General features: G+C 42.3%; 1 protein-coding gene across 1 annotated transcript in view; it reads right to left on the bottom strand.

Annotated features, from left to right (window-relative positions):
* Positions 1–13010, bottom strand: part of LOC111664343 (rho GTPase-activating protein 23-like) — a 54409-nt gene that overhangs the window by 19438 nt on the left and 21961 nt on the right. The window contains exons 2-7 of the mRNA XM_087177259.1: positions 8239–8430; positions 7193–7223; positions 6807–6902; positions 3395–3473; positions 3231–3291; positions 105–1563 (exon numbers count right to left, since the gene is read on the bottom strand). Of these exons, the coding sequence (XP_087033385.1) occupies positions 105–1563; positions 3231–3291; positions 3395–3473; positions 6807–6902; positions 7193–7223; positions 8239–8430 (1918 nt within the window). The remainder of the gene's footprint in view (positions 1–104; positions 1564–3230; positions 3292–3394; positions 3474–6806; positions 6903–7192; positions 7224–8238; positions 8431–13010) is intronic.

Here is a 13010-nt window from a genome sequence, read left to right on the forward strand (position 1 = left end):
GCACTTATAACAATAAATGTAAATTGTCTTATACTCCACTGCATTATCAGGCCATTTTGAGGTAGCTGTAAAAAGTCAGTTGCTACAGAGGAAAGCTCACTTACCTATGAAGGGAATAGAGGACAAAGAGTCATATGCATGCTGTGCCAGGCTACCATTGGTCCTGCGGTTGGAGCCAGGTCCCAAAGAGATAGGAGAGAGGGTCCCTGGTGAAGGTGTCAAACCAGGGGGCTTGGGTGACTCCATATCTGTTGTGTAGTGGGGATGTTGAAGAGCATGAACGGGAGTCCGGCAGCCTGAAGGAGGCTTCTGCCTAAGGACCACATCTTGATTCAGTGAGATAGGAGAGATGACCACCCTGTCCTCTCCCAGGTGGGCTCTCTCCTCTTCTGACACAGACAGGGCAGGTGTGGACTGTGGCCTGGGTACCACCCTCCCCTCGCTGTCTGCAAGGCTGCTCCTGCGGCTGGGGCTCCAGTTGAGGTGGGGGCCGCTGTAGCTAGGCTCTCTGAAGGAGTGGGCCTGCTGGAGGAGGTGACCAGCTTTGTGGGAGAAAGTAGGACCGTAGCTTTTGTAGCTCACCAGCTCTTCCTCTTTTACACGTCTTGTTTGGGGTTCAGCTACCTGCTGACCTGACTGCCTGCCACTGGGTGGCACTGTGGAGGAAGTTGTGATGGGGGATGTCATTGTTTGGTGCTGATACCCTGAGGCTTTCTGGTCTATCTGCTTGCTGGGTTTTGTTGTTGTTGTTTGGGAGTTTTGTGTATTGTGTTCATAGCATGGTAAGACCAGTGCAGAGGCTTGTGCCAGTGTTTCAACAGAACGGCCATAGTTGTGCTCGTATTCAGCGTAGGCTGCCAGTAGGCTCTCTGAGCATGACCTGCTTCCTGGTCCTGACACACCACCCCAACCACCTAGCCAATAGGAATCATGGGAAGCAGCAGCTGCCTGGTGGTGGTAGAGAAGGGTTTCTCTTCTCCGTTGCTCTGACGACGCTGTGGGGGCAGACATAGGTCCCGGGCCGAGCGCCAACCCCAGCCCCAGCTCTGTTAAACGTTCCTGAGAAATACTGCGGTGGCGTGGGGACATGTGCTCTGCAGCTTCAGCCTGGCTGTAGTACCACTCTGACAGAGCCTGGTGGCAGAGGGTGTCGGCATGGGCACGGGCAGAAGCCGGTAGGCTGCTTTTCCTTGGCGGAGGCAGTGTTGCAGAGGCAATGGCAGCATTGTGGTTAGAAAAGTGAAAGTCCAGCACATTGATGGCTGAAGAGGAGCGGCCACGGTGCCGTCCCAATGGGGTAAAGTGGCCTCTGGAATCCTCAGGACCCCCGGGCCAGCCGGATGTGAGGGTAGAAGCAGCAGACTGGTGGTTATCCAGTTGCGAGGTGGTGGGCCCAGATCGGCACTGCCAGTTGTCTAGGAGACTGTGGAGGTTGTGGCTGGGCTGGGGGGCTGTGGAACTGGGCTTTGTGGAAGGGTAAGAGAGAGGCGGAGGCTCAGGGAGGTTCTGGGCCTCACCTGAATAAGGCTTGTTGCCTTTCAGGTAGGCATCCTGGGAGTATGCCTGAGGACAGGAGGGGTTAGGGCACAATGTAAAAAGGACAGAAAGGATAAAAGAACAGAGGTGGCAGGAACAGCTAGAGGGCAGATTGAGGCAGATAGAGCATGCACCTTGTTGCATTGTTTTTCTTTTTGTCTATAAAAGCTTAATCCTTATTGTGCAACCAACACTGGAACTTTATTTCCTTTAATAAAGTTAAGGCAGTTATTACTGCATTGCAAGTGTATTACTTGTGTTCAATTTTTTGTCTGTTTTTATTTACCAAATACACATCTGTGTAGGTTGTTGCTGCGCTGGGAGACAAGTACTCCATGAAATCCTTCATTAACTGCAGCAGCACATGTTTTCTATATGTTGAAATGACCCTGTGGTCTGGTTTATGCTGGACAAACAAAAAGAGCTTTAAAGAGTTGCATATCTGAACATAAGACTGCAATACGTACACAAAACATGGATTATACTGTTGGCTGACATTATACACAGGTAAACAATGGCTCTGCAGCATCATTTAAGATTTCACCCTCTCCCATAGGTAAGATATTAACTCACTGCCCTCCAGAGAGGCTTATTGGATTCACACACTGCATACAGTGGAACCCTGCCATAAATATTAAATTTGTCAGGTTCCCACTAATTTGTCACACTCAGTGGATGTCTGTATTTGTACGCTTTGTACTTTTATCTTTGGAACTTTAAGAGGTGACTGTGTCTTCTGTCTCGTTTCTGTCATGGTGTTAGCCCTCTGGCATAAATTAATTACTTAATTTGTCACTCTTTCTCTAAATTGTCACACTTGACAGATGTTTGTACTTGTACTTTTTGTACTTTTTATCCTCGTAAGGTGAGGTCTGTGTTCTGTTCTTGACATGGTGAGCTGGGGCACTTGGACAGTTGTGCCACTGAGACAGTGACTAGGTAAACTCATACCCCTTGGATTCATTATCTAATAGATAAGAAACCCTGTTCAACCAATTATCCAATGACAATTGTACACCTGGTTTAGGTTGACTGTAATTGTTTGCCTCGTGTCATTGTCCACTTTGACTGATGAAGACACAGCAGTATCAAAACATTAGGCAGGTTGCACAATTAAAGGCTGTGAATTACGCTGTGCCTTTTGTCCTCTGGAAGTCTACCGCCATCGAGCTGAAAAAACACCTGGTTCAGCTGTATTTTGCTGGAAGAGGCGAAGAGAACCCTGTATTTATTATTATTATTTGATTACACAATAGTTGTTAGGAGACATTAAGTGTTGGTTTGGCTCTGCACATGAGATTTGTGGACTATAAAGAAAATATGTCCCCAACCTTATCCTTTAAAAGGTTGAATATAAGGTTGACTATTTAAGCTGACCAGAAAACTGTTAACCAACATTTGCATATATTAATTATTGGCTTGTGTATTAAAATAAAAAATAAAATAAAACCCCATTGTTTTTAATTTTATTGAGCTCTGTGTTGGTTGTTGCGTCGCCTCCCTTTAAGCAGTTCTTTTTTTACAGTTCTTTTTTGTCCATGCATATTTCAAAATTTTTGAGATAAACTTCAATAAATGGATTATAACAGAGATACACAGCCCTTGCTATTACTTAAAAAGCCTAGATAACTGTTTTATAATTTATCAAGGTGAAAGAAGGAAAGAAGAGAAAATAGAAGAAAGATCATACTCACACTTACCAACTGCAACACATCCTCATCTTTTGGCATAATTGAGAGCTCAAGAATGTTTTCACTGTAAAAAAAAAAAAGAAAAAAGAAAGATTAAAAAAAAACAACATGTAAGTACAAAATAAATAAGAGGTCAAATATGGGATTTATAAACACGAGTCTCCCACCTGTTTTGGATAAGTGCGATCACCTGAGAGTAGGTTTTCCCAAGAATGCTTTCCCCATTCACCTTCACCAACCTGTCCCCTGTGAGCACACACATGCACGTACACACACACACACACACATGCACACACACACACACACACACAAAATGCCAGAGGTTATGTAATCATGCTTTCCATGTATGAATTTATATTCAATCAATATTTAGATACTGAGTTAATCATTTGAATTCCCTAAACCTACTCTTCCAAAAGAGCACTTTCCTTTATTGATGTTCACTTGAAGTGAAAGACCATCAGCATTTGAGGTTGAGGAACATTTTATCCAGTTTTTCTCCCCAAAAAATCTTATTTGCTAAAAACTTACATTACTAACAACCATTTCCTAATTCATCTCCTTGGCTTCAGTTCCTTTTATTACATTATCAAAAGGTTTGAAACTTGCTCAGCATAACCAATGCATTATAATGAAACACATGTCCACTAGAAGCTGTTCATCACTCATAGCTAGTAGTTCTGACCAAAAATGAACAACCTTTTCTACTAATACTTTTGAGTTTGATACAAATCAAATGTACATATAATATAATTGCTATATGCTTGCACGTTTTTCAGCCCTGCACCCCCCACTGAGCTAAACAGATCCAAAAAAGGACTCAAAAGGTCCCCAGCTGCACTACTGGGGAAGGTTGAGACAGGCTCAACTTTATGTAAATATCCTCTGACACAGTGTGACATCCGCGATAGCCCATTGTGATCATGTTGATTTCATTCAGTGCAACCCGTGCAGTAGAGATGGCTAAGGTTTTTGGAGATGATAACACGGCTTAGAATTTTGAAACGGTCTCCCTTTCCTATTGCACAATGACACAAAGATTTTTGTCATTCACAATCATGTCGAAGGAATGCTAAAACAACTTCTCCCATGTTAGCCAGCTTCTCATCTAGATAGATAGATAGATAGATAGATAGATAGATAGATAGATAGATAGATAGATAGATAGATAGATATTTATTTATTTATTATTTATCCCCTAGGATAAATCCCCTAGGGGAAATTCATGTGCCCATTATCTCATTGTTGATAATAATAATAATAATAATAAAAACAGTTAATAATAAATAAAGAATAATAATTAGAATAGTCCATATCCTTTGGCTGAGGTGTTGTATAGCATGATGGCAGAGGGAATAAAGGATCTCCTGAACCTCTCTGTTTTGCAGCGTAGTGAGATGAGTTTCTCTGTCCTTCCAGAATGTTGTGGTTGGTATTGTCCAAGATGGCCTCTATCTTACATTGAATGCGTCTCTCCACAACAGTCCTGAGTGACGCAAAACTCCTCTCAAGCACAGACCCAGCCTTTTTTTTTAACAGCTTGTCCAGTCTCTTTGTGTTCATGTCAGACATGCTGCTGCCCCCAGCAGATTGCAGCATAAAAAAGTACACTGGCCACCACTGACTGATAAACATGTGCAGCATTTCACTGCAGACATCAAAGGACCTGAGCCTCCTGAGGAGAAAGAGCTGGCTCTGCCACTTCTGATAGATGGCATCCATGTTCAGAGACCAGTCTAGTTTACTGTCAAGGTGTACACCTAGGTATTTATAAGTGTGCACCACCTCACTGTCCTTCCCTCGAATGTTGACTGGCTGAAGGGTGGGCCTAGACCTCCGAAAGTAAATGACCATCTCCTTGGTCTTGGAGATGTTCATAAAGAGGCAGTTCTTGTCGCTCCATTCACTGAAGGCCATCGTCAGATCTCTGTACTCCTCTTTCTGCCTGTTCCTGATATGCGCCAAATTAGCTGTGTCATCCGAGTATTTCTGGATGTGGCAGGACTCAAGGTTGTATTTAAAGTCCGCCATATACAGGGTGAACAGGAACGGAGCCAGAACAGTCCTTTGTGGAGCCCCAGTGCTGATCATGACTGTCCCTGAGACACAGTTACCCAGCCTGACGTACTGTGGTGGTCTCGTCAGGTAATCCACAATCTAGGATGTAAAGCAGGGATCCACCCCCATCCCTTCCAGCTTGTCTTTAAGAATGGGGGGTTGGATGATGTTAAATGCACATTAGAAATCATAGAAAATAATCCTCATGTAACTACCTGGCTCATCCAAGTAAGAATGGGCCCAGTGGAGCATGTAAAGGACAGCATCATCCACTCCAACATGTTCTTTGTAGGCGAACTGTAGGGGGTCTAGTTGCATGTTTAACCTGTGGCCTCAGAAGGTAAAGAAGCAGCCGCTCCAGAGTCTTCATGATGTGTGATGTGAGGGCCATTTATCTATGTAGTCATTTATCTCAGCAGGTCACCCTACTTTAAGTGCCAGAACAAGACATGATGTTTTCCACAGGACCGGGACCCTCCCTGTTTGTAGACTTAAGTTGAAGATCCTCTGGAGAGGCTCAGCCAGCTGGGCTGCACAGTCCTTTAACAGCCACGGACACACACCATCCAGGCCTGTTGCATTTCCAGGGCATGGCCTCTTGTGCTCCGGCCTCACCTCCTCCGCTGTAAAGGGCAGGAGACTTGACCCCAGTGTGGAGGGAGTTGCAGCTGCAGTGTCAGGTTGTGGAGGAAATGCCGTAGGAGAAGCTGCAGCTGAAGCAGTGGGAGAGAGAACAGGTGAGGCTGTGTCACACCTGTTGTAGAACAGGTTGAACTCATTGGCCTTGTCCACATCACCTGATGTTGTGGCTGTTCTTCTCTTTATAGCGAGTGACGGTCCTCATCCCCTTCCACACCTCTCTGGTGTTGTTGTGCTGCAGCTTCCTCTCTACTTTCTTTTTGTAGTCTTCATTCACCTGCTTTAATTTCCTCTTCAGCTTATATTGCACAGACCTGAGCTTCTCCCTGTCTCCATCTCTTGAGCCATTGACAGTTCACTTGAAGTGGGTGAGGAATTATTGAAATTGGTGTCTTTGCATAACACAACAAAGGGTGTGGATGTTTTCAACGCCATTAAATATATTGTTGGTGTGAATGGGGGATTTTACAAGCTTCCAGCTGCTGTTACCGACGGCTCATCATCAATGCAAGGAAGACGCACTGGATTCACCTGGCTCCTCCAACAAAGAGGCCTTGACTGTCCAATACTGTGCTCATCATAGAGCAGGTGTGTAATGTTTTCACATTATTATCATTATTATTATCATTATTACTATGAATCAGTTTTTATCATAGGCTAAAAAATCCTCCAATCTCAATTGGGGGAACAGCAAAATTTGTAGCCTTTTTGGATGAAGTGAGCACTGTTTAGGGGACGTTTACAGACGACACTGATATCACATAGATGAGCCGTGGGAAGTGCTTGGAGAGGTTATTTGTGCAGTGCACTGAAATCATAGTGTTTCTGGAGGACACTGTGTGTGTGTGTGTGTGTGTGTGTGTGTGTGTGTGTGTCTTCTACCTGTACACAGTCCGGCTTGTTGGGCAGGGCCATTTTCTTTGACACTCTTCACAAAGATGGTATCCATTGGCTCCAAACGAGACCACTGACAACATGCTTAAACACACACACAGGCACATTCACATCCAAATTCAGAAAAAAACTTTCGTAGATTGAGACTATCAGCAAAATCTACAAAGTTGAATCAGCTCCATCTACATGTGCAAACAAAGGGTCCCCTTACACACACAGTATCAGCATTGTGCTTAATTTAACAGATTACAATAGATTCTAATTAGTCCCAAGGGTATGTAAATAAATGAAATGATTCATTCTACATATCCAATGGCTAAACATCTGCGAACAATGTGTAACCAATTAAGTCAACAGGAAAATGAAACACTCACCAGGTCCAGTAGCATTTCCATTCTCTTCATCCTGTGCAAGAGACACCGAGCAGATGTTAAATGTTTTCTGTGCAAGGAGGAGAGGACCACAGGGGGGCGCTTCTCGCCTCACATTACACCCAGCACAGGTCTCCTTGACACCAGCTGACTTTGCTGCCTCGACTGTAAATCAGTCGATTTACATCATGACTATCTGACTAACTCTCTAACTGTCTCATAAAGTGTCCTGTAAACTGTCCGTCTGTCTGTCTGCCTGTGTCAGCTCATTCCTGACGTGGACACTCAAAGGGCACTCTGGATAAAGACTGAACTCTGCTGCCACACAGTGACCTCCGTCCAAGCCACAAATGCTACCATCCTGTCTACAGGAGCCATATTTGTGTGGAGCAGATGACTTGCAGGCTGAATGCAACACTTAAGCTTATACAGTTATCCCTGTATGATGTGTGTAGACTCTGATCTCTGATTCTTCTGACTGTTTTTTTAACATAACAGCACAGACTGATTTTTCCATACATCATACACATGAAGAACACAGACAGACATAAAAACTATGCTTAGAACTTTTCAGAACTTTAGAACTATGCTTCGGTAACATTTTATTTGATCCTCAAGGTCATTTGTTGTTGTTGACAACAATCTACAAGATGTATCCAATTCCCAAATAATTTCCAATAACTACCCTGGACTATGCAATTTGGTGCTAATTACAGGGGAAATAGAGATGGTTTGCAGTTGGGACACTAACAGTTAATTCTGATTAATTGCCAGCAAAAGCAGAGAGTCTTGTAATCAATGTCCAGCAGGTCAGATGAGCATGCAAAAATGTTTCTATAGGCCTGCACACAATTCATGTGAATTATACATAAATAATTAATCAATATTTAATTGGGTTTAAATGGAGCTTCTCTATCAAATAAATTCCTATTTTCAGTATAATTTATACAAGTTACATGGTTCTCTCTTGAAAACCTCCCTAGAACTTATTAGGAAAGGACAGATTGGCTCCAGGTCGAGGTCCAAAAGCAGAGAGGCAAATCACTTACTTTGAGGCAGTGGAGGGAGGACTCTGGTGGGTAGACAATGAAGTGGCGCAGAGTGAAGCCAAATCCCTGTGAATTCTTCTGGAGTAAAATGGTACTTGGGCCCTGCCACGACCCGCCCTCCACCTCACCCGATGATGGCGGCCAGCGCCTGTTCTCATTGGATGACACCACGCCATCTCTCCGCCCTTTAGCCTATTGAAAAGAGAAGTTGGAGAAAATGTTTCAGTCAACATTGCTTAACTTTACTTTCCCTTTTGGAATATGGACAAAACTTTACCATGTGAATCATAAAGTACATCTCAAGTATCATTTTCAGGTGTCTCCACTGAACTTGTCTATGTGAGTGTGAATTTATCCACAGTTGAATAGATTTAAAGGAAGTCTGCAGGGGTGGGTGTCGGTGTGTGTGTTCCTTTCACTCAGGACTCTGCCCAGATTCGACCAGAGCAGAATTCCTTCAATGCCAGGAATTTCTCTGAGACTTCCTCTCTCCAAAAAGGAAGCTCTGTTTTCACCAACAACCTCAACTATAATCACATTTATTAACTGCATCCAACAATGGCAGAGTTAAAAATATATACCATCTATAAATAACAGTCATTAAACAACAGGAACTTATTAGGGCTCATAAACACAGATCTGGAAAATTAGATGAACAATAGACCTTCACAGAGAGAGACTAAAAACATCCACAAATAACTGTATGTGGTACAGGAGGTCCACAACAAAGAAACACAGCGAGTGGACCTTCCAACAAGAGAAACGACTAACCCGCTAACCCAGCTGATATTTAACCTTATGATGCAATACTGTGCAGGTCTGAAAAGATAGTCGATCAGCAAAGAAGTGTGACTTCAGTGTTGTGCCTGAACTGAGCCAAAAAGCTCTATTAGGAAAAAAAAGACTAGGCCGACACAGTATATGGACATAATCATAATTACTTCAGACTTTAATTGTACAGCACTTTTCATACAGTCTAACACGAAGTGCTTTACAAAATAGAAGCAAACACACACACACACACACACAGAAGGAGAGAGAGAGAGAGAGAGCACTAAGTGATAAAAACAATAAAAAAAAAAGAAAATTAAGACAACAATAACAGGAAGTTAAGCAATGCTATCGTGAATCTCATAAATTATAAACCTGAAATAATACTCCAGTTGTCGTTAGTGTGTTAAGTAATTCTTAAAAATCTGAGATAAAAGATGCCCATTGTTTGGGTGGTCTGTAAAGTGAGTGAGGTTGCTGTGCCGCCACCTTTTTTACCTTTCCTGGAAGGAGTATGAAAAATTGTAGTTTGGTGGTGAGGCTTCAACAAGGGTAGCTTATTTCAATAGAGCGAGTTAGTTCTCAGTGGCAGTTACCATTATATATGTCTTGAAGGCATAATACACTGAAAGCTTGAAAAAGATTAAAGCTCAAAAAGGCTTTTTTCCCCACCAGACATAGCAGGTATAATACAGGTGTTGCAGCAGCGATAATTGTGTACATTGTTAGTTGGGTACATTGTTGTGCTAGATTCCTCATCATCTGACATCTCTGCAGGTGACATTTCATACAAGTTAATGGAAACAGAGGTGAGATGTTGTACATGTTTACCTTCCCCTCCACATCTCTTACCTTACTAACCCACCCACTCAATGTGAAATGCCAACATACTAGAGTATGTTTTATTGAACTGTGTGATTTTATTTGCCAGCTCTATTTGTAAGTGTGTGTACATGAACATTTATCTATGAGTTTAATTAATCAATATTGTCCTTGCATAAATAAAGGATTCCCCTTTGAACATTTTACAGTTTCTGAATGAGAAATAGTATCACTTTCAGGGTATTGTTCATGCTGCCTTACTGTCGCACTGAACAGAGCCAGAAGGCAGAATAAACAACACAGTACATACTATCACTTTAAAAAGTTTATAATTACATGTTTTCAGCCAGTTGTTTATTTACACATCCAGCAGAAAGACATTAGCTTTACCTTTCATTAAGAGTCCAACCAGTGAATGCGAGTCAAATATTCACTCCTCTTTTAGCTCTGTTTTGGTCTCCACCAACTCCTGAGAAAAAAGTCTGGTTCCTTAGCTGCTAAATGTTCCAGATTCTTAATAACTAGTTGGTAACCTCGTCTGTATGGTGCGGAGAAGGTAGGTCTGATGCTGTTGGCAACAAGGCTGTTGAGCAGTGAGACTGAAACAAAGCTTTCTGAAGCACTCAATCACTATGAAGCAACTGTTGAAAACGGTTTAATGTTTCAAGCGTCTCATATAATCAAAATGGCAACTGTTGGCCAAAACCTTGGTATTGAACTTGTATGGATAATGAACAGTGGACAAAATACAGTAGACAGTACTGAAGATATCTTACTGCTGGATTATGATGACAGGGGAGACCGAAAACATAGTCGCCATGCACACTGACACGCACATCACATCATTATACACAAAAAAGCACTCAAACTCGACTAAGCCAGCTACACAAACAGGAAGCCTGTTCAGGAACTGGATGGTCAAGCCCTTGGGAAGCATGATTTGGGGAAACCTCCGCCTCTAAGAATAGTTCCAAGGAGAGCAAGGAGGGGACATACACTTTCCACAGAGAGAACTTATTAAGTTTAGATCAATTTTTTTATTATATGTTCAAACAAATAACAATAACCTCTATAAACTATTCTCAAATCACTGAAAGGCAGTGTTAGTTTGTGATGTTGGCTTGCTTTCTAACCAGATATTAAATAGTTTTAAGGCTTTTACTTCACACTGACTTATTCAAACTTTTTAAAAGAGCCACTCTAATAGCATTACATAACATTTATTTTCATTACCATCAGCCTTCACAACACACAATGAATAACCTCAGTTGATTCCAGCGTGTGTGTGTGTGTGTGTGTGTGTGTGTGTGTGTGTGAGTGAAGAGAGAGAGAGAGTGAAGGGGTGGGGCTTGTTTTTTACTTAATTGCTTATATTTTGTAAAGCACTTTGTGTTACACTGTATGAAAAGTGCTTTTTATTGTTTTTATCACTTAGTGCTCTCTCTCTCTCTCTCTCTCTCTCCCTGTGAGTGTGTGTGTGAGAGAGAGAGAGACTGGCTGTGTGTGTATGTGTGTGTGTGTGTGTGTGTGTGTGTTAGTTGGGTACAATGTTGTTTTAAATTCCTCATCATCTGACATCTTTGCAGGTGACATTTCACACAAGTGAATGGAAACACAGAGGTGAGATGTTGTACACGTTTACCTTCCCCTCCATATCTCTCTCTTGCACTCACTCACACACTCACTGCATATACAAACATCTTTCTATGATTTGCATTAAGTTATGCAAATGCCCTTGCATACATAAAGGATACCCCTTTTGTCAGAAGTGACTTCTCACCTGCAATATAATCCACTTTTTCTTACTTTATCAGTATGCTCAGTATGTCCAAACACTAATATTTTTACCAACCGGCTGCTAAATTATAAATTACGAATGCTTTTGTCTCAGTCCCTATTCACCACCATGATAAGTGTGTGGCCAGGTTCTGTTGTAAGTTACCCCTGGATTTGTTACTACTGTTGGTTAAAAATTGCACCTGAACATCAGTGCTTTGTTCATGCTGGGAATGAAGAGAGTTTGTCCAAACCTTCCTGAGTCCTAACCCAGACCCCCTCTTATACAAAACACAAACCATTGAAGGAACATTTATACACTGAAATATAGCCTGTACATTTAAATGTAAGCTTGTCTACCCAAGGCTACATGCTCACTGAGCAGAATTAAATGTTCTGCACATTCTACATCAAATGTGATGATCCCGAACACTCTGCAAAATTGTGCTCTTTCAAAACATGGGCTTGTTGTGCTGTCTTAAATATAGCTCATCATAAACATGGGCCAGCAGCTGAATTAATTTACAAATGTTTTTGTTGAGTACTATAATGATTTAGTAATTGTGCTCCTCTGACATTTAGACTACAGCAGAGTGAGCTGAACTGAGAGAGCAAGAGTGACACGATGCAAAAAGACACACATCCAGCCTGGATACACAGATCAGATAATACAAACTGACAGATACTTTGTGTGACAACACACACTCACACACAAAGCGCAGACAAGCTGGATAACTAAAAGACACACTCTACCAGCAAACAAACATGCTACATGCAGTGTGTGTTGAAGCAGTGTGATCCTTGATGCATATCTGAACAGATGATGTAAAAGCACGACCACACACACACACCCACGTCTGAATACTGTACACAAACAAGGCTTTACATAAAGTTACATGAATCTCAGTGCGTAGTGAGGGCATCAGCCTCGTCTCCCTTCCCCTCCGCTAGTTAACAGGCCCCCTCAGTGCTACATTATATAACACCTAAAGGAGGCACAGAGACATAACATAACACACACACACACACTCAAATGAGTCAAACACCATGTGCTCAATCTTCCTCCAAACTGTAGGTGACAACAGGCTGGTAATACACATTCTGTTCAGCTCCACTCTGCAGTACCTATGCTAACACACTGAAGTTCACAGCAAGGACCTTAACCTTCGCTCCCTCTGATAAAACGAGAATTTACACTTGTAGAAAAGGACATGGTCAATAATGGTGTCTTTCCTGTGCACTGATCAGAGCAGACAGGAAAGGTTAAAGAAGGATGGTAGAAGACTAATACCAGAGGACATACACCTGTCCACAGTCATCAGATCAGACAGGAGATGAAGAGCCTTCAGATGATGACAGCCATAGCTGTTTTTAGAGCTGCAGTCAATCTACTATGTTCAAGG

This window comes from Seriola lalandi, unplaced genomic scaffold (assembly GCF_002814215.2).
Source record: "Seriola lalandi dorsalis isolate HSWRI2012SDOR001 ecotype SW California unplaced genomic scaffold, Sedor1 jcf7180002054585, whole genome shotgun sequence".
NCBI classification, from domain to species: Eukaryota; Metazoa; Chordata; class Actinopteri; order Carangiformes; family Carangidae; genus Seriola; species Seriola lalandi.